Below are 21,680 nucleotides of genomic sequence, written 5' to 3'. Positions count from 1 at the left end.
CAAAACACAGCGAAAACATTGATCAAAGCCGACGCATGGCTGCGGCCGTAACAAGCTTATTTTTCTCTCTGTCACACATGTTTGTGATTGATGTGCGAGCGCAGCGCCAGGCCGACGGTAAAGCACGAGGCGGGCGACACAAATGTACACAGATACAGCAGGTCGGGTTATATCTCGTCTGTGAGGAGGCTGGAGATGGCAAGTATCATTAACCCTTGGAGAACTGAAGCACTGCATTTAAAAAGGGGTTTGTCCAGAGGTTGAAAAACATAGCTGCCAAAAACTGCACCAAACCCGACCCTAGTATTGCAACTCAGCTGCATAGAGCGATGGAGAGCAATATAGAAAAAACCATGGTCAGGCTTGGTGTTGTTTTTGGAAGAAAGAAGCCATATATTTCAAACTCTGGACAAACCCTTTAAGGCTGCGCTTACACAGGGCATTAACATTGCATTTTGAAACGCATTACAACAGCTGAGGAGTCCAGGGTCCCTTGACCCTGCAGAATTTTCAGCAGTTTGTGGGCCTGAAAGCTAAAACTACCCAATTTTTGGCACCCTTGCCCCAGACCCCACATGGATTTTCAGGACACCTGCCCTATCTGCAGTCTTTCTGTGAATTTTAATTTGCCTCAGTGAAGACTTAGCTGCAGGGACTCACTGCTCCACCTAACAGGGAAGTGAGTGTAAAAGTTCATGGAATAGAAAGAGCTTTGTAATATATTATATTGGAGGAAAAATGCTTGTGCTTATTTATTTATGCATAATTTATTCACAGGTTAGTGGACATAGCCGACCTAACGACCAAGTCTTGTGACCAGAAAGTCACTAGCGTTCCCTCCTTACTGTTCTTGAAGGGAACCGATTGCCAGATTTTACCCCACTAAACTAGCAGCTGGCTGATGTAAGGTGTGAAGTGTCCTCTCTAGATTTCCCTTTTATCTGAAATATCGCCCTTATCTCTCTTCTAAACTCATGTGAAAATGAGCAGAGAAGAGTCATATTTTACCTGAGATGAGTCAAGTTTACAGGTTGCAGGGGGAGTGTCACTTCAAGCACCCCAATCTTTGGTTCTGTAGTAACTAGAATAACACTTTTGGTGTCATTAAAGAGAAGAATTTAATCTTTTAGGTGGTGTTAGGCTTGTGGTCCATGCCTGTTAGCTACAAAACCAAAGGTACGGACAGTAGAAAAGTCAGGAATAGGATATCTATTTGCAACTCAAATTTCCGTCACTGAATAGAACTGCCTGTATCTCCTGTTCTGCAACTCACGGAACCACAAGCCCAATGTCATCTGAAAGACGAGATTATCATCTTTAATATATAATGGTGAAGATATCCATCTTTATAGATGCTTGTCTTATCTTTAATATGACACCAAAAAGCATGGTTCTAGGCACTATAGAACCATAGATTGAGGGGTTTTAAGTGACACTACCAGTGCAGATTTTTAAGCTTGACTCTTCTCAAGAAAAATCTGACTCTTCTCTGCTCATTTTCACATGACTTTTGAAGAGATTTTTTTTTACAGGTAAAAAGGTGATATTTTGCATAAAAGGGGGAATTCTAGAAAGGGTATTTCATACCCTAACGGAGGGGGCTTGTAGTTTAGTAAAATCTGGTGACAGGTTCTCTTTTAAGTTTAGCCTCTACCATAAAACCGCAGAGCAAACTCTCCCCGTCACAGTATCTGGTATCTCCTATCTCTGCCAGGGTATTACATGTGTTCTAGTTTGTATCTGTGCTGGGGGTGCAGTGGTCTGTTTTACTTTGCAGAGATTTCTTCAATTTACGTGATTTATGAAGTAAATATTGAGCTGGAATTGGGAAAGTTTCAGGAACCACATATCGGATGTGAAGAATGTCAGGAATTCTGCAGTAGCTTCCACAACCAGATATGTTAAACACAGCCAATACAACAACATGACAATCTTACCTTCTTCGCCTTCCTCTTCAGTTTCCTCTTCTCGTTTCTCTTCTCCAGGTACTTCTCCCATGGAGTTTGTTGATCTTTCCCGGCTAGTTTGTGTTGAACCATCTTTTCAGCTTTTTCCTTTAGCCCTAGGGAGAAAAGTAATATTAGAGTCCAGAGGAGGGCGCTATCATTCCTGGCTCACCTACAGAGAGGTAGCCCAGATTCTTTCCACTTTAAAGCCTGGCAGAAGCAGCCGGGGGTCCCTGGCCATCCAAACCCAGCCAGACACAAACATGGATGACAAAAGCTAAAATCATGGAAATAGTAAACGTGGTTTAGGAAGAATATGTAAGCCACTGGAGGAACACCATAGAGTTGTCCTAGAAGCTGACCTAGAGTCTACAGAGAAACTACAGACTGGCCCCATTCCCGAATAAACTACCGGACCCCAGAGACCGCACATCTCCAGCCGCTACAGACTGGGCGCCCACAACCTGGATATGAAGTCCAGGCTAGGCGGCTGTATGTGCCCAGGGAGAACAGACTGTGCCAACAGTACCAGTAGGCCACTGAGGATGAAGTCCACATCCTGCTACACTGCTCCAAATACTCAGCAGTGAGGGAAACTCAGATCTCCCACAATTCCCTTTTCTTTAAATGCTTTGTCAGTGCTAATCTGTATTTAGTCAGGCCTAAAAAGCTTCTTTGAACTAGATAGATACAGGCGGTCCCCTACTAAAGAACACCCAACTTACAGACGACCCCTAGTTACAAACGGGCCTCCGGTCATTTACTGTACTTTAGTCCTAGGCTACAGTAAACAGCTGCAACAGGTGTCTGCAATGAAGCTTTATTGCTAATCCTGGTCCTTATGACAACCCAAAAGTTTTAAAATTCAATTGGCACAGAGACCAAAAAGTTTTTGGCTCGGGTTACAATTATAAAATATACAGTTCCGACTTACATACAAATTCAACTTAAGAACAAACCTACAGAAACTATCTTGTATGTAACCAGGGGACTGCTTGTACATAGATAGATAGATAGATAGATAGATAGATAGATAGATAGATAGATAGATAGATAGATAGATAGAATGCAGGGACTATAACACTGCCACCTGCTGGTTTATCTCCATTACTACATGAACCAATCTTACACCAGCAACATCACATGTCCAAATTATTTCTATACTGCCCTATATATACGCACAAATTCCAATGCTGGATTTTGATCTCTTGATTTATTTTTGCAATGGTAACATAAAATTTTGTATGCATCATTTACGACCAAGTTGCACTTTTCTTCCTTCATCTGGTATTTTAAAAGAAACCCTGAGAGCCGGGGTGACATAAATCCTTATTTTGTCGTTGTCTGGATTGTAATTCCACCTTAAGAAGTCTTTGAAGACGCAGATGATAATATATTTAGTTATAAGATATTTGGTCATGCCCCATTTAACATCAGGCCTGGAAATATGAAGCATAGGGCAAAGACAAATAAATGATAGAGAGAATAACTGGAGCAGATGAGTAGGGGGTAGGGGGTTAGGAGCGCAGGCCAGACCCCAACGCTAAACTTAGCGTTAATGAACCACATCTTCTAATTAACTCTCAGATCTTTTAGTAAGGGCTATGTAATCTGTCTGGCCTGTAAGCGAATGCTGCCAATGTGTGGAATCTGAACTGGCAGCGATGAAGATTTTCCCAAAACAAAGGCGGCCAAATCCTAAAAAATATACAACTAAGGACAAACCAGTCACAACAATGGATTATGGATCATACATCCTAAATGAGACTGTTAAATTGCAGATTTCCTATAGCAAAGAGGTTTCCATCTGGCAAACGGAGGAGGCCATGCACACAGTAATGACCGCACGGCCTCCTCCATGCACCGGAAACCAGCAGGACACTGGATGTCACAGAAAGTCCTGCTGCTCAGGGGTCACGTGACTCCTGGTAAACTGTAGCAGGATGTATAATATAACGATTCTATTAAGGTCTTATACTTATCCTGTTAAATTTTGGTATACAAGGCCAATTCCATTATATTCCAGCCCTGACTGTCCCAAAGTCTTAATTGCTTGTCTGCAATTAAGTACTGCATTTTAACAAACGTTAACATACTTGAACAATTCATCTGTTGTCTGAAAGTTACTGTACCCACACTGATCAGTTGTTCCCTCTTATGTGAAATCTCGCCCATTTACCAACCGAAAAAAAATCTCCTCCAAGTCATGTAAAAATGAGCAGTGAAGAATCTGCAGAGGGAGTGTCACTCCAGATGCCCCTATCCTATACCATAGTACGGTACCTAGAAACATTCTGTTGGTGTCATATTAAAGAAAGAATCTCATCATTCAGATCACATAAGGTTATAGGGGAAAAGTTTTGAGTAAAACCCCTTATAGCTCTTATGAACTGCAGAACAAGAGATACAGGCAGTTAAAAACAGATACAAACGCCAACAGCAGATGAAGAAATCGTCGGAAACTGGATCTTTAACGCCTTAAAGGGAACCTGTAACCAGGGAGCTTTCCACTAAGACAGGCTGCTGAAACCCATCACACCTGCAGTGCAAAAATGCCTTTCTATGCATTTGCATTACAATATACACTCACCGGCCACTTTATTAGGTACACCATGCTAGTAACGGGTTGGACCACCTTTTGCCTTCAGAACTGCCTCAATTCTTCGTGGCATAGATTCAAAAAGTGCTGGAAGCATTCCTCAGAGATTTTGGTCCATATTGACATGATGGCATCACACAGTTGCCGCAGATTTGTCGGCTGCACATCCATGATGCGAATCTCCCGTTCCACCACATCCCAAAGATGCTCTATTGGATTGAGATCTGGTGACTGTGGAGGCCATTTGAGTACAGTGAACTCATTGTCATGTTCAAGAAACCAGTCTGAGATGATTCCAGCTTTATGACATGGTGCATTATCCTGCTGAAAGTAACCATCAGATGTTGGGTACATTGTGGTCATAAAGGGATGGACATGGTCAGCAACAATACTCAGGTAGGCTGTGGCCAAGAAAATATTCCCCACACCATGACACCACCACCACCAGCCTGAACCGTTGATACAAGGCAGGATGGATCCATGCTTTCATGTTGTTGACGCCAAATTCTGACCCTACCTCCGAATGTCGCAGCAGAAATCGAGACTCCTCAGACCAGGCAACGTTTTTCCAATCTTCTACTGTCCAATTTCAATGAGCTTGTGCAAATTGTAGCCTCAGTTTCCTGTTCTTAGCTGAAAGGAGTGGCACCCGGTGTGGTCTTCTGCTGCTGTAGCCCATCTGCCTCAAAGTTCGACGTACTGTGCGTTCAGAGATGCTCTTCTGCCTACCTTGGTTGTAACGGGTGGCGATTTGAGTCACTGTTGCCTTTCTATCAGCTCGAACCAGTCTGCCTATTCTCCTCTGACCTCTGGCATCAACAAGGCATTTCCGCCCACAGAACTGCCGCTCACTGGATGTTTTTTCTTTTTCGGACCATTCTCTGTAAACCCTAGACATGGTTGTGCATGGAAATCCCAGTAGATCAGCAGTTTCTGAAATACTCAGACCAGCCCTTCTGGCACCAACAACCATGCCACGTTCAAAGGCACTCAAATCACCTTTCTTCCCCTTACTGATGCTCGGTTTGAACTGCAGGAGATTGTCTTGACCATGTCTACATGCCTAAATGCACTGAGTTGCCGCCATGTGGTTGGCTGATTAGAAATTAAGTGTTAACGAGCAGTTGGACAGGTGTACCTAATAAAGTGGCCGGTGAGTGTAATTGTGTGTTATAACTTATCCTGCACCCAGACAGAATCCTCTGTGTAGCCCCAATAGTTGAGCTTTGGTTTGGATGCATTTTAAAAAAAACAACACATGACTTGTCTGTGCTGCAGACTGCTCATCTCTTGGCCCCCTCCTTTGTGCTCCTGTACAGCTCCTCCACAGAGCTCACAGCTGGAGAGAGCGGAGGAAGGAGCTGTACAGGAGCACAAAGGTGGGGCTGAGTCACGTGTTGTTCTTCAAATGCATCCAAACCAAAGCCCAATCCCTGGAACTAAACAGAGGATTCTGGCATGATGGCACGTAAGTTATAACACACAATTATTTTGAAATGCATATGCTTACAGAAAGCCGAAAGGCATATTTGCAATGCAGGTGTGATGGGCTTCTGTAACCTGTATTTAGTGAAAATGAGGTCCCTGGCGACAGGTTCCCTTTAACCCCTTAAGGTTGCAGTGTTTTTTCGCTTATTTCTCGCTTTTCACCCTCAAAAATCCATAACTTTTTTATTTTTACGTGTACAGAGCTGTGTGAGGGCTTATTTTGTGCGTAACAAATTTTACTTTCCCTTGATGTTATTTATTATTTCATGCCATGTACTGGGAAGCAGGAAAAAAATTCCAAATGTGGAAAAATTGAAAAAAAAAAAACCAAACGCATGTGCGTCACGTTCTTGTGGGCTCAGTTTTTACGACTTTCACTCTTCGCTCCAAATAACACGTCTACTTTATTCTTTGGTTCGGTACAATCGCGGTGATACCAAGTTCATACAGGTTTTATTGCGTTTTAATACATTTTTAAAAATTAAACGAATGTGTACGAAAAAGGAAAAAAAAATTTGCCACCTTCTGACGCTAATAACTTTATCATACTTTGGGGTATGGAGCTGTGTGAGGTGTCATTTTTTGCGAAATGAGCCGACGTTTTAATTTCTACCACTTTGAGGACTGTGCGACATTTTGATCATTTTTCATTACATTTTTGGGTCATGTAAAAAGGTGTAAAAGTCGCATTTCGGCCATTTTCCGTCTCGGAGGTCAAAGTCGGTTAAAACCGTTTTTATATATTATTAGATCGGGCATTTTGGGATGCAGCGATACCTAATGTGTTTGTAATTTTTTACTTTTTTATTAGGTTTTATAATCAGCTCTAGGGAAAGGGGGGTGATTTGAACTTTAAAAAATGTAAAAAATGTACAAAATATTAAAACTTTTTTCACCATTTCTTAGACCCGACCGCGGGTGTTGGCGATGGGTCTCTGCTGTGATATGCAGCAAAGCACATCTCTGTATGAAGAGGGCTCAGCCCTTGAGCCCTCTTCATACACCCTTTATAGCTCTGTGGCGAATATATCCGTCACAGAGCGTGAAGGGGTCAAGGACACGGCCAAAAATGCCCTTAAGACGCAGCATTTTTTTGGTTTTTCCCTACTCAAATTTCAAAAGAACTTTTTTATTTTTTTATATGACATGGGCATATGAGGGCTTGTTTTTTTGGGCCAAGATTGGCATTTTCCAGTGGGTAAATTTTTACGGTAAAAATAACAAAGTTTCAAATTTATTAACTCTTTCCTACAGCACAACAGAATCAAATAGCGATTTTACCTTTTTTTTTTAAAATTGAAACTTTTATGCAGTTTACCATTCAGTATAACAAACATAATAAAATTATTCTGTCAGTTAGTACAATTAAGACAACACCAAACATGAAGAGGTGCGTTATATTATTATTATTTTTAACACAATATAGTTATATGTAGGGAAATAGGTGATTTTTGTGCTTTTTTTAAAAAATATTTTTTTTAAAGTTAACTTTTTTTTTTAACCTACAATGGGGGATACCGTGATCACTCATAAAATAATACAATGCAGTACTTCTGTACTGCAATGTATTGTATATGTCAGTGTTTTACCGAAAGTCTCAGTCTCTGAAAGTGACTCATCTCAGGCAAAATTTGATACTTCTTGGCTCATTTTCACATGGCTTTTGAGATTTTCTTATAGGTAAAACTAGAGAGATTTTACATAAAAGAGGGAATTCCAGCAAAGACATTTCATCCCCTACCTCTACTTTGTATCTAAAAATAATATATGTCATGAAAGAATCCTTTTCAAGACTGAAGATTATAATTCCTATAACCATTTATACCATAAGAAATAGAAGGGTGTTTTATCCCTCATAACATGGGCGACAAATCAACCCCGGTGACTTCTTAAATCAAAATGGCGCTTAATAGCCAGTGTTTAGTGAATGTAAACAGAACAATTTCAGACTTATTTGTTCAGTCTTATCAAATTACTTGGATTTTTTTTTTGTTGTTTCATTTTACGTTTCGCAGCAATGCATAGCGACAGATCAAAGTGCTCCGGGGGAAACCTTTCATCCCCCCCTGGGAGGTATCATTACCAGACCATGACTTAAATCCCTGTCCTTTTATCGGCTCTGTGCACTAGGAAAAAAAAAAAATATATAGTGATTCAATTAGCTTTCCCTGCATGGCGAGCGGTGGAGTTGTGTGAAGAGCAGGAAAGAAGAAGTGATTTTCCCCTTTCCACCAGTAATACCGACTCGATAGAGAAAAGTAAAAACTCTACGTGGTGCAGCCGCCACTCATCATCACCATCTTTACTCTGCTCTATCTACAAGATCTTGTCACTTACCCCAGGAGCCTAAAGTGTGTAGGAATGCTAAGAAAAACACAGCTCCAGAAGATAAAAGCAAGGCCGTCCACCCACTTCAAAGACAGGCAAAATAAACTTGCTTTGAACCGTCAAGGATAGCCTTGATAAAGGACATGACACTGGCCACACAAGGCCTGCTGCTGCCGCTCAACACGCAAATGTGACTGCTGCTATCTTGGTCTATGTTACATCTGCCCCTTTAGCTGGATTATTAGTAATCCCAGTAATTGGGGGGGGGGGGATCTAAAAACTTAAAGTACCCCCTTGCAATAACCTCCTGCTTCCCTGAGTATAGATGACCCATTTCTGATATCAGGGGGTTAGCCAGATCAAAATAACCCAAAGATTCAGAAATAGGGAACAGAACAAACAGAGTGCTATATTCACATCCCCAGAAGATGCTTCATTTATAGAAAAATACTGACTTGGATCTGATCATGTGAAAGTGAACCTAATGATGAGCTAAAGACCAAGATTTTGGGGGGCAAAAGACATAACGATTCTGATCTTTGGTTAGAAATTCTTCAGCTGTGTTATTTCCGTAGCTCCGTTTTATTGCGGGTGCAGATAGGACACCATGTACAATCTCCTCGGCTCCTCCTGTTCTATGTCATGCTGCATGCAGATTAGATACTGTGTAAAATCTGCTTAGCTCCTCCTGTTCTATGTCATGCTGCCTGTAGATAGGACACCACGTACAATCTGCTCAGATCCTCCTGCTCTATAATATGCTGCCTGCAGATAAGATACTGCATAAAATCTGCTTAGCTCCTCAGCTCTATGACCTGCTGCCTGAATATAGGATGCCTTGTACAACCTGCTCAGTTTCTGCTGCTCTATTATTATGCTGCCTGCAGACAGGACACTATTCAGATTCTGCTCTGCTCTTTCTGCTCTATGACATGCTATGACATAGGAGAGCATTTACAATCTGCTCAGCTCCTCCTGCTGTATAACATGCCATCTGCGCATAAGACATGATGTACAATTTGCTCAGCTCCTCCTGCTTTATAACATGCTGCTTGTAGCTATACAGTAAGGATTGACCTGGAAGAAGTAGGAACAGCTGCTTTTTGTTATCCTGTGCTCTGGCTATGTAGTCCATGTGCCCTCACAGGTGTTTAAGACCACCCCAGGACGGACACTTTAGATGAACTCAATGACCCTTGTAAACTGTTTCCAGCCAGAGAATATTTTTTACTTACCCAAACTACACATTGGGTAGATCTCCACGGAGTGATTTCTGCTTGAAACACAGATCCCGTAAAAAAAAAAAAATCGGTATGTTTTCCATTCCTGTTCTCCCGTGCTGGATGCCGCCATCCTCTAACATTTTCTACTAAATGTTTCCTTTATAAACCTCTCCCAACAGCAACTGGTTCACATTTATACATCAGATGACTGGGAATTACAGAAAATCTAATTGAAGTGAAACCTTGTAATGATTAACAAGGTCATAGACTATGGAGGGAAAGATTTTCCATCCTGAATGATAATGTCCCAGAGTAGAGAAAGAAAGAAACACACGGGGTTCGCTGTGACTTAAAGAAAGCAATTGGGGTCTACTGAGGTGTCTTGTAAAACTGCTGACCCCCACAGCAGCAATGGGCCCCGGCCGCGCACTTGCCACTGATCAGGAGGACCCCCTCCCCTCACTACACCAGGAACTACAGCAATCCTACACATATACTTTCCCCTCCTAACAGTTTGTTCCTAAACTGGCAGCACTTACTGGATGCTGTCAGACTTTCCCATTGGCATAACATCCAGGGACTTCAGTTTTCATGGTTGCAGTGATTAGACCCCCAGGGATCAGACACAATGCGCCATCATATTCCCAGTCGCTTCCTGTCACTCAGTATACAAAGGCTGAAGCTAAATAGCACTTTTTTTTAAATATATTGTGAGCTCTTATGTGCAGGGCACAGTGCTCGGCTATCTATGGAACTGGATTGCTGGAGATACCCCAGCGATGTGCTCAGCAATTTGACGCTCCTATAGAAAGAAATGGCTAGATGCATGCTACTGCTACACAGTCAGAAGGTGTTCTATTGTGGAGGGTCCTGCTCTCAGGGTGGGTGGGGGTCCCCGCAGCAGATTAGCTCGTTATTGGGGGTCCCCGCAGCAGAATAGCTTGTTATCCCCTAACCTGTGGATAGCGTATAACTAGAAAACTTGCCGCAAACCCCTTGAACTATTGCTAAATAGTTCTGTGTCCCCTGGAGGATGCAGAAAATAGAAGATAATCTAATATTTTGTTCCATATGAATGTTTGTGCTCAGTTATGTTTTATTTTATTTGTATATATCCCCTACGATTTGTAAAGCGCTACGGAATATGATGGTGCTATGTAAATAAAGATTATTAATAAGGACAGGGAAAGATGGGGTTAGGTGTTTTCCGGGAACAAGTGAAAAATACCACTGAGGATCAGAGAATGAATGAATAAAAAGGGTCCGATTTTGCAAGCTCTGCGCAGCACTGCATAATTTGTGTGTGCTATATAAATAAAGGAATTATTAGTAACCCATGACCAGACAAACTCTCTCTAGACCCCGACTGTGGTAATCATCTTATATTTGTTATCCATGGCCTCCTTCCTTCTAAAATCAATGTATAAAATGATGCGGAACAGACGGACTTCCCAGGATATTACACTTCTCTCCAACTGTGTGCTGAACATTCCTCAGCAGCTGGGGGAGTTTCAGCACACAATGGGAGAGGAGAAGTGCTCATGCACAGTGTAACAGCCTGTGAAGCTACAGCAATTAGCAAACCAATTTTGCGTAATTAGCATAATGTTAAAAGTCAAATTTTAGAAGAAAGGAGGCCATGGATAGCAAATATAAGAACAATACCATAGTCAAAGTGCCTGGCTTATCATGCTTGATTGTGATGGTAAATGTACCTAATAAGTGACTAATGAACTGAAATTCACTTTTATAGAGTAAAATAAATAAAGTTTAACCTTCATTGTCTACTGTGCCATCCTATATATCATATAACATAATAACCTGTACTTGTCCCTTTATATCCTACTACGTAACAAGACCTATATTCTCACTCTCATACTAGGCTATAGTGACTCCTAGTGGCTAGTCACTACATTGCTCCAGATTACTTAATTCACTTACCTGGCACCCACTTTACTTCCATCTCCACGTCCTTGTCCTCCTGCAGCTTCTCCTTCTCCTGGATACCTTTAAGGAGTTGCCTGTATCGCTCGATTTGCTCCTCGTCATCCTTGGAGCTTTTCTTAGACTTTTTATCTCCAGGCTTTGCCGACCCGACTTCTGAAAGAAAATTAAACGAGAGAATTATCAAACTACGGCCCAGCGGGCAAACGTTTGTGTAAATTGGGCCTAAGTGCCCCTGGTTTTCTTTAAGCTACACAGGGCTCATCTGAAGCGGGTTTCACCCTAGTAAATTCTATTGTAGACACAACAAGTGTCCCCTGTTACATATAAACCATTGGCCCTGTTATCAGTGTAATCATATCTTTGTGTGTTCTTATTAACACTCTGAAATTAAATGGTTTTATATTACAGGATTGTAGCTGGATGTGGTGCACTTCAGTGCAAGATCTCTTCACTCAACTCCTCCTTTCTGCTCGGAGTAAGAGCATTAGCATATAGCATTAGCAATATATAACCATCTGGATAGATATTACAGCAGGTGGGAGGGGCTGTGGAGCTGTTTGAATGAAGGGATCTAACAGAGTGGTCTTTGGAGACTCCCTCAGAGTTTCAAGTCCAGCTACAATCTTGGAATATAAATGCATTTGACATTCCTGCGGCTTCGAAAAACACACAAAGGTATGATTACACAGCTCTCTAGGGCTAATGTCTTACATTGCGTGCAGCTTTTTAGGGTCAGAACTGCTGGTAGACTCCCTTTAAAAAAAATAAAGATTTTGACTTTTGCCCATTTAAGGATTTCTCATAAGTAAGCCTCAAACCTAAAGCAATCACATTGATTTTTGACGTTCTTTGGGTAGATCTCCATTGACATCACTAAACAATGTCTGGGTGAATTTACCTTGTTCAGCCTCTGCCGCCTCCTCCTCCTCCTCCTCTTCTTCACTAGAGGAGGCCAAATATGCCTGAAAATCCATGTCAAGAAGTTCGTCTTTTTTGAAGTTTTTTCTTAAAGTCGAGATTCGGTCTGGATCAGTTGCATCCCAAGACACATCCACCTAGTAACAAAGGATATTCTTAGACGGAGATAAAAAAAAGGATCTATTTTATCTCGATTTCATCCCATATGATACCAGAATCTTATGTTATCCATTATCTGGTCTATTACATTTCACCCCACAAGTGGTTTAGGTCTCAGCTAGTATCTAAACTAGAGATTCCACCTGTCTTTACCAAAGGCAAACATAAAGCATGTGCAGACAGATATACAGAGTACAAAGTCCCAAGACACCTTTTAATCCAGGAAACAATATGAAAAATGACATATTTGAACACCCCAGTAAGTAATGGGTGAGGGAGGCCTATCTTTAAGGCTATGTTAAGAACATGGTTTCCACACTGCCGCACTGCATCAAGGGTAATATTTTTCCCAATGGTAAGGTGGTCATGCAAATCAAAGAAGAACAGCATTACTACAGAAATAGATTTCCATGGTCATATCTGAAATATTTCTTGTGGTTCACAAGAACAACAACTGAGAACATCCCCTGTGACGTGTTGTCCATTACGCCGAACACAGAGGGGAAGGCGCTGGTTCCAGTGGTTATGAACCCACAAGACTCTATGGAGAATCTCTGTGCTGATAAATGAATCTCTAGTGGCTCAGAAGTTGCTTTGTAGGGGTTGGCCACTTTAAAATGTAAAACTGTGGCCAAAAAAGTAATACAATGTCAAACAACGTTACAGTCACAATACATTATACACTCACAGTCACACTTAGTCCTCTAAGTTCTAACATCCACCAGGAGAATAATACATCATGTTTCATCCACATATTGACCTTTGAAGGACATCTACCACCAGGATGAAGGATTCTATGCAAATGACCCAGAGGGGCTCCAGGCTCCATTAACACCTATGGAGCCTGGAGCACCTCTGGCTCATTTGCATACAGTCCTTCCTCCTGGTGGTAGATGCCCTTTAAGCAAATTGTATAACTACATCATCCATAAGGACATATACGTTCACAAGTATCACATGATGCCCCTGTATCCTTAGATTAAAGGAGATACCATTTCTACAGGATCCATCAACGCAAATCACTATGGATGATACAATACGGGCCCACAATATCCTTACAGATGCCATTGCATAAACATATAAACTTTCCTTGTAAAATTTTTACAACCAATGCTACAAATGCATATCACAAACACTACCAACCATAAAATATGTTGTACCGTATATACTCGTGTATAAGCCGAGTTTTTCAGCACAAAAAACGCACTACTGGGGGGCGGGCTGGCTGCGCACTACTGGGTGTATACTACTGTACTGTATACACTATTTGGGTGGTAAAATTAGGGGTCTCAGTTTATACTCGGGTCGGCTTATACTAGAGTATATCCGATATATGTATTTGTAGCAATGGTTTTAAAAATTTTGAAAAGAAAAGTGGCCGAACCCTTTCAGTGAGTGACTTGGAAGTTTGAAGAGCAGCACCCAGACTCACCTTAGCTGTTACCATAGCTGCGGCTGTGAAATATTTTGGCTGATAAGCAGAGAGGTCCACATCCACAGCAGAGTCTTTGGGCTCATCGTCAAACTGTATATCATCCGGGATAAACCTGGGAGAAGAAAAGGAAAAAAAAATAAAAAATAAAAATCACAATTTAGCAGAGTAAGTATGAAGACCCGGATAGGGTCATCCATATTATACTTACCCTGTTAAAAAAATCCCACTCACCCCTGGGAACGATGGGATATAAGCCTTGCAAGCCTGGGGTCACTTGACTCATTGTTCATGGAGGAGAAGGCCAACATTAACAGGGTAAGTGTATAACCCTATTAGGGTCTTACATCTGCCATGTTAATGTTTTTAATTTTTTTTAGACAATTCCAATAATTCCCAGTACACGGTACCTCAGATCCACAAAAGAACAACTCGTTTCAAACTCCAGCCCGTTGCATTCCTCATAGAGTTTATTAGCCGTCTCCGGAGAGTCGCACTCCACTACCGCATAGAAGTACTTCAGACGTTTAAACTGATATTCACGCAGCTTCTCCTTGAAAAATCTGAGGATGGGAGAAAGAAAAGTTACAGAAAACAGTCAGTCTGCATTGCAGGGCTTATTGCTGGAGCTTTATCCCTTTAAGTGAACAGAAGTAAAAACTAGAGACCGTAAGGAAACTAGAATCCCATAACATAGTATTGTAAAATCCAATATATTGGGTGACCTTCACCATTAGGGTGTAGTAAGTAACACTAACTGCATCCAAGATACATCCCCTCATGTAGAAATAAATTGTTGTGATCTTACAACAGCCCCACAAACAGAATATTTATCGGCTATGTCAGAAAGTAACCGAAATATCCATGTGATGTGATTTAAAGGACTTCAAGAGATCATTTCCCCATTGAAAGGACGTTTTTTTTTTTTTATGTTGCCTATGACTTTCCCACCTGTGTCTTCCACATAAATAAATTATATCACCATGTAAAATATATCCAACTAACCCAAAGGCCGGCTTCCCGTGAGCGAATTCAGTCCCAGAAACTCATTCCTTTTACTGGTTGGATTTATCAGACCAAATCTCAAACCACTGGACTGAACTGTGATGTCCAGTCCAGTTCAGAGATAAGAGGTTTGGTCAAGGCGAAGAGCGAGCTTCTTGGACTAAACTCCCCCTTGGGCAATGGGCTTAAGGGGGATATACGATCCAGCAAAAAGGGCAAGGGCTGCATGTAATTAGGATTTAATAGGTCCAAACTGTAGCTAAAATGAATGCAGAACATGGGGTCCATAAAAGGACAGCTGTGCGGACGATAGCACGGGGGCCCTGGCAGTCAGTCAACAGAGTTTTATCCCCCATTGTGTAATCTGTTGGATATGTGCCTTTAATAAGAAAACCCCTTTAATAGAACAACCATATACTGCAGATTTTCACATAGAAAGCAGTGGCGTAGCATGAAGCTGTTGGGCCCCAGTGCAAAATGTGTGCCAGGCCTCCAATTATAATGCATTGTTTATTGTACTGTTATTCTTATATATTAAAGATACACCATATGGACCCCCTAGGCCTCTTGGGCCGGTTGCGACCACACACTCTGCACCCCCTCAGGTTAAGCCCCTAATAGAATGCATTCTACAGCAATCAGCAATTAATTATGTTCAAAATCACATGAGATTTCCCCGCTGATGTAAATTCCCCTACCCCATGTATACATATCCATAAGGATTACAGTTTATTACAAGAAAAAAAAAGAAATTTTCTAAAGACTTACAATTTCTCTTTTGCGATTTCTTCTGGAAGGTTCCTAAGTTCAATGGGTCCACTATTTTCTTCCTCCTTTAACCTCTTCTTTCCAAACTCAGAGAGGTAAATCTGATGGGGGCGGGGGGGTAAATATACAGGTTATGATGGATGTATTCTGCATCTTAAAGTCATAAACGCTTTAAAAGTTTTATCTAACAAATAAAAATAGAATAAAACCATGAATTCACTCACTCTCATAAAGCAAACTATAGTGTTGATGTAATGTATTGTATAATAGCACGATACACATATACCAGTGATAAAATACCAAATAAATAAAAACAAGAGGAAAGGACAAGGCTTCAATGCAACAACATAAAAGGGAAAATCTTTATTTAGTAAACAACAATGGTAATGCATAAAATAGACTGAGAAGCATCTCAGAAAAGATACAAAAAAGTCCTAAAATACATAAACAAATGTAAAATGTACAATATAAGGGACCCAAACATGTAATGAACAGTAATGAACGACAATGGGTGTAAAGTAATAATGAGGTAGAGCCCTTATATAGCTAGCAGGTATACTGTAATAATAACAGAGGTCACAGACGCCAAATGATAAACATGGATAAACACATACAAATAGTGTAAAATGAGTGGAAGCTAGTGTGACCAAGAGGAGGACATGATATTACCTGGCGTGCACCCCGACGCGCGATTCAATCGCAGCAGGTCTTTGTCAAGGGATGACGCCAGGAAGTAAGAGACTGGTATATATGCAGAGAGGGGGCCAATGAATGGTGCGGGCTGGAAATGAGCCACAGACACTCACCTGTGTGCACAGCACATGTGCAGACAGAGGACGCCAGAAACAGACGGAAAGGGGAGGGGTCAGGACACCAGGTGGATGTGTGTGATGGCCAAATGAAAAAAACTTAAAGGGCTGCTCCCTTAGCACACCGAAAGGAGGAGCAATGTGGAGACAATAAATATATATATATATATATATATGTGGCAGAGTCACAAACCAGAGGCGGACCCGGGAAAGCACATGACGTCATAGGGGGCTGGGAAGGTACCACCCATAAGTGACGTCAGGGGCATGACCGCAGCAAAAAAAGAAAAAGGCAGTGCCGCCTGTAATAGAATGAGTGTGAACGCTGCCATAAAATAGTAGCCAGTGGGCGTGACCCTAATCAAGTAAAATGCCACGCATAGTAGCCAGTGGGCGTGACCCTAATCAAGTAAAATGCCACGGATTTTGAGCAGACGTGGATTAGAACCATGGTGTCTCCTGAAGTGGCGAGGGATAGGTTTAAGTTTATCAACCTGTGAAGGGTCAACAGATGAGGCATTAGTAATGTCATTAACGTGTTCTCTAGCTCTGATGCGCAGTTCCCAATTTTGGCACAGGGACAATAGGCATAGTAAATTACTGCCTTAGTGTCACAAGAGATACTCCAGGTAATCTGAAATTGACGCCAACTCAGTCTCAACCACTGATTTTTGGGGCACAAAAACCTGCCTGGGGCAGTAGACCATGCGGGCATTGCATTGCATGCCCTAACATTGAACATGCGACAACATTTTCAGACCTGAGAGGTGGTCGACAATTTCAGATTACCTGGAGTATCTCTTGTGACACTAAGGCAGTAATTTACTATGCCTATTGTCCCTGTGCCAAAATTTATATAGGAATGACTACCCGGGAACTGCGCATCAGAGCTAGAGAACACGTTAATGACATTACTAATGCCTCATCTGTTGACCCTTCACAGGTTGATAAACTTAAACCTATCCCTCGCCACTTCAGGAGACACCATGGTTCTAATCCACGTCTGCTCAAAATCCGTGGCATTGACCATATCGATCTAACTATGAGAGGCGGGGCACTAAAGAAAAAATTACTTCAGACAGAATCAAGATGGATTTGGACACTTAATACGGTTCATCCACTCGGACTCAATGAGAATTTCGGATTTGCCTCCTTTTTGTAGCTTTCACCATTTGCCGAGTTGCCTCTTTTACTCTTCTTGGCCTCACCAATGAACATTCTGATGCTATTTTTTTTTCTTTTTTTCATTTCTTTTTTTATTATTCATCTCTTTATTGTGTGTCACATATGTATATAGATAAATTTATATGTTGTTGCTCTTATACATATTTCATTTATGTCTGGTATATTTTATTATTCACTATTGCTGCTCATGCATTGACTGCATTTTTAATCTGGGGCCTGTGTTATTTTAGTACGCCTGACATACTATGTTTTGGGTTTCTCTTCCCCCCCCCCCCCTACAGTATTGATACTAATATATGGCACTTTGCACTTTATGAATCTTGCTATTGCATCATTATTATGGCATTTTCTATTGTTTTGCATCACTGTTATTCAGGTTAACAAAACATTCTTTCAGGGGGTGTGGTCCTACCATGTTTTTTGTGTACTTATCTACAAATATGTATTAACACTATAATGCTGCAGTTTTAGACCATCTTTTATATTTCTCATCGTATGATATCTTTAATGGTTTGTATTAAAAACTTATTCCATCACTTTGACACTTTGCACTTGCACAAAATTTTTTTTATTGCACTGCATGTGTCACCATTTGTTCACCCTCCTCCTTTTTACTTTTATCATATGGTTGGGTTCGTCATTATCAAATTTTGCATCCATTGTAGGGTATGCATCATCTGTTAAGTTATTTTTCACCCCATTTATTGTCATATTTATTGTATGTAAGAATTATCATTACACTTTATACTTACCATGTTGTTCCTCAGCATCCTGCTATAATCGCCTTGTTTCCAATACAGTCTATTTTTGGGTTCTGACCCTAATATCCCCCCATTTCGTATCTATTATGTGTTAGTTATTCATTATCATGAATTTTACTTGATTAGGGTCACGCCCACTGGCTACTATTTTATGGCAGCGTTCACACTCATGCTATTACAGGCGGCACTGCCTTTTTCTTTTTTTGCTGCGGTCATGCCCCTGACGTCACTTATGGGTGGTACCTTCCCAACCCCCTATGACGTCTTGTGCTTTCCCGGGTCCGCCTCTGGTTTGTGACTCTGCCACATATACATATATATATTTATTGTCTCCACATTGCTCCTCCTTTCGGTGTGCTAAGGGAGCAGCCCTTTAAGTTTTTTTCATTTGGCCATCACACACATCCTCCTGGTGTCCTGACCCCTCCCCTTTCCGTCTGTTTCTGGCATCCTCTGTCTGCACATGTGCTGTGCACACAGGTGAGTGTCTGTGGCTCATTTCCAGCCCGCACCATTCATTGGCCCCCTCTCTGCATATATACCAGTCTCTTACTTCCTGGCGTCATCCCTTGACAAAGACCTGCTGCGATTGAAACGCGCGTCGGGGTGCACGCCAGGTAATATCATGTCCTCCTCTTGGTCACACTAGCTTCCACTCATTTTGCACTATTTGTATGTGTTTATCATTTGGCGTCTGTGACCTCTGTTATTATTACAGTATACCTGCTAGCTATATAAGGGCTCTACCTCATTATTACTTTACACCCATTGTCGTTCATTACTGTTCATTACATGTTTGGGTCCCTTATATTGTACATTTTACATTTGTTTATGTATTTTAGGACATATTACCTGGCGTGCTTTTTTGTATCTTTTCTGAGATGCTTCTCAGTCTATTTTATGCATTACCATTGTTGTTTACTAAATAAAGATTTTCCCTTTTATGTTGTTGCATTGAAGCCTTGTCCTTTCCTCTTGTTTTTATTTATTTGGTATTTTGTAGTTTATCAGTAAGAGGCCTTCCTTTGGCTACATTGGTCGATATCACTGTCACTAGATTCTACAAATGTTACACTGTGTTTCTTTTGTTATTTTTTTTATATACCAGTGATAGTGGACCTTTTGGGACCGACTGCAACACAAAACCCACTTGTTTCTCACAAAGCAGCTGCTTATTGATCCCTTCTCAGTCTCAACTTTGTGAGGGAACAACGACCATTGAAAGGAAGAGGGGAAATTTGTATTATCATTGTATCATATCTGATATAGTGCAGTGTAAACAATGGCAATGTAAATGGTTAGATGTATTGTCCATTGAAATTAATGTGGCCGTATGTAACCATAAAAAACCGGTACGGTACAGGTAGCATATGGCCATTTTAATTTGTCATGTGAATGCAGGAAGGAATAATAATAAAGGAATTATTATCTATATACAGTTAAAATGCTCTTGACAAGTAATATTTCTAGAGTAGTAGAGGGTCTTATGCCAGAAGCAGCGACATGCACTTTTAGGATGATCATGTATATCCCTGCAATCCCAAATACTCATAGTATTGGCTTACCTTTACAGAAAACACCATGCCACCTTTAGGTTTAAAGGAGCTTAACAAAGCCAACAGGTCCTTAGCTTTTATCCGGTCCCAGTCCATATTGCACACAGCCAATCGTCTGGTTATCTATAAAGGCACATGTAGGATACACACAAGGTAAACTTATGAGCTCTTATACCAGTTACATGAACCTATAGTGTATGAACACTGCTGGAAACCTAATAAATTCAGAGCACCCCATAACCCATTAAACCCAGTTACAGCATTATTTCTAGATTATTATCTAGTTTATTTTGAAGGGTATTTTTCACCTGTGTACACATGGAACTTTACATTGTTGACTTGTACCTCTATTAGTATGTAAAGGACATTGAAGTATAAGATTCAGCAGTCTAGATGCCAGCAGTACAAACATCCAGAAATACAGTTTACAGTCCACACCCTTTTTCGAGTCAAGAGGACCGCTAAAAAGGTGAAGGAACAAGGCATATGTTCTCATGATCATGGGGATCGTAGGATACTAGAAGTAGGACCCCCCCCCCCCCAAGCGACTTATACCCTATTCTATTTGCCATTAAGACTGATGCAATCATTAAACGAGTATAGTTATTTTAAAACGTCTAAACCCAACGAGCTGTTCATTACCTCATCTCCGCGAGGAGCATCTTTGTCCATTTCTCTCCAGGAATGCTCGATTTCCATTTGTTTCTGTTTTAAGTCAATCTCATCGTCATCTTCATCTTCAGAACTTGTTTCAATGTTTCCTTTACCTCGGGCAAGATCTGGACCAAAGTCACTATCCTCCTCTTCCTCGGAACCAGACTCATCATCATCATCATCAGACTCTTCTCCATCATCTTCACCTTCTTCTTCACTTTCATCATCTTCCTCTAGTTCCATACCGCTCATCTCTTCATCTGAATTCATCTGGTCATTGTTGTACTCATCACTCTCATCTTCAAGCCCTGCAAAGTAATAAACACCAGTGTAAACAAAACAAACCTTTCCCTTATCCCTACAGGTAATCAATAAATTGTATGTCACTTTATAGGGGACCTGTCACCCATAATTTCGGCACTAGGAGATGTTACTAAAGTTAGCAGCTACTAGTGCTTAAACCAACACCGCAATGTTAGAAGGATAGCGTAACCGGAAACCTCCGGTAACGCTAACACTGCGGCGAAGTACAATGTGAAGTGGTCTGATGTATTCATGAGGGGGCGGTGACTGCCACATGGCGTGCGGCAGTCACCACCGGCCTATGGAGCGAGCAGGGTTGTCCGGGGAAGAGGCCCGCTCGCAAAGCTGTCCAACGTTTACATTGTACTCCGCCGCAGTGTTAGATAGCGTTACCGGAGGTTTCGGGTAACGCTATCCTTCTAACACTTCAGAGTCCTCATGTTTAAACAAATAAAAATAGTATGGTTCTTGAAATGCAATCAATTTCTCCATGACTTCTAAAATAATACTCTGCACATTTAGCAGGGAGTCTATTTTCATAGTCATTAGCATTTCCAGAATCCTATCACAAGTTCTTAATAGTAAACTTTGTAAAGTAC

The 21,680-nt window shown here is 41.2% G+C and overlaps 1 protein-coding gene across 4 annotated transcripts in view; it reads right to left on the bottom strand.

The window, feature by feature from the left end:
• Window positions 1–21,680, bottom strand: part of ESF1 (ESF1 nucleolar pre-rRNA processing protein homolog) — a 39,794-nt gene that overhangs the window by 15,766 nt on the left and 2,348 nt on the right. For all 4 annotated transcript variants that reach the window (XM_072140446.1, XM_072140443.1, XM_072140444.1 and 1 more), the window contains exons 3-10: window positions 20,767–21,086; window positions 20,134–20,247; window positions 15,814–15,914; window positions 14,451–14,603; window positions 14,041–14,155; window positions 12,430–12,586; window positions 11,526–11,684; window positions 1,938–2,062 (exon numbers count right to left, since the gene is read on the bottom strand). In XM_072140446.1, the coding sequence (XP_071996547.1) occupies window positions 1,938–2,062; window positions 11,526–11,684; window positions 12,430–12,586; window positions 14,041–14,155; window positions 14,451–14,603; window positions 15,814–15,914; window positions 20,134–20,247; window positions 20,767–21,086 (1,244 nt within the window). The remainder of the gene's footprint in view (window positions 1–1,937; window positions 2,063–11,525; window positions 11,685–12,429; window positions 12,587–14,040; window positions 14,156–14,450; window positions 14,604–15,813; window positions 15,915–20,133; window positions 20,248–20,766; window positions 21,087–21,680) is intronic.

This window comes from Engystomops pustulosus, chromosome 3, assembly GCF_040894005.1.
Source record: "Engystomops pustulosus chromosome 3, aEngPut4.maternal, whole genome shotgun sequence".
Lineage (NCBI taxonomy): Eukaryota > Metazoa > Chordata > Amphibia > Anura > Leptodactylidae > Engystomops > Engystomops pustulosus.
The sequence above is the reverse complement of the archived record's forward strand: the minus strand, read 5'-3'. Positions and strand labels throughout refer to the sequence as shown.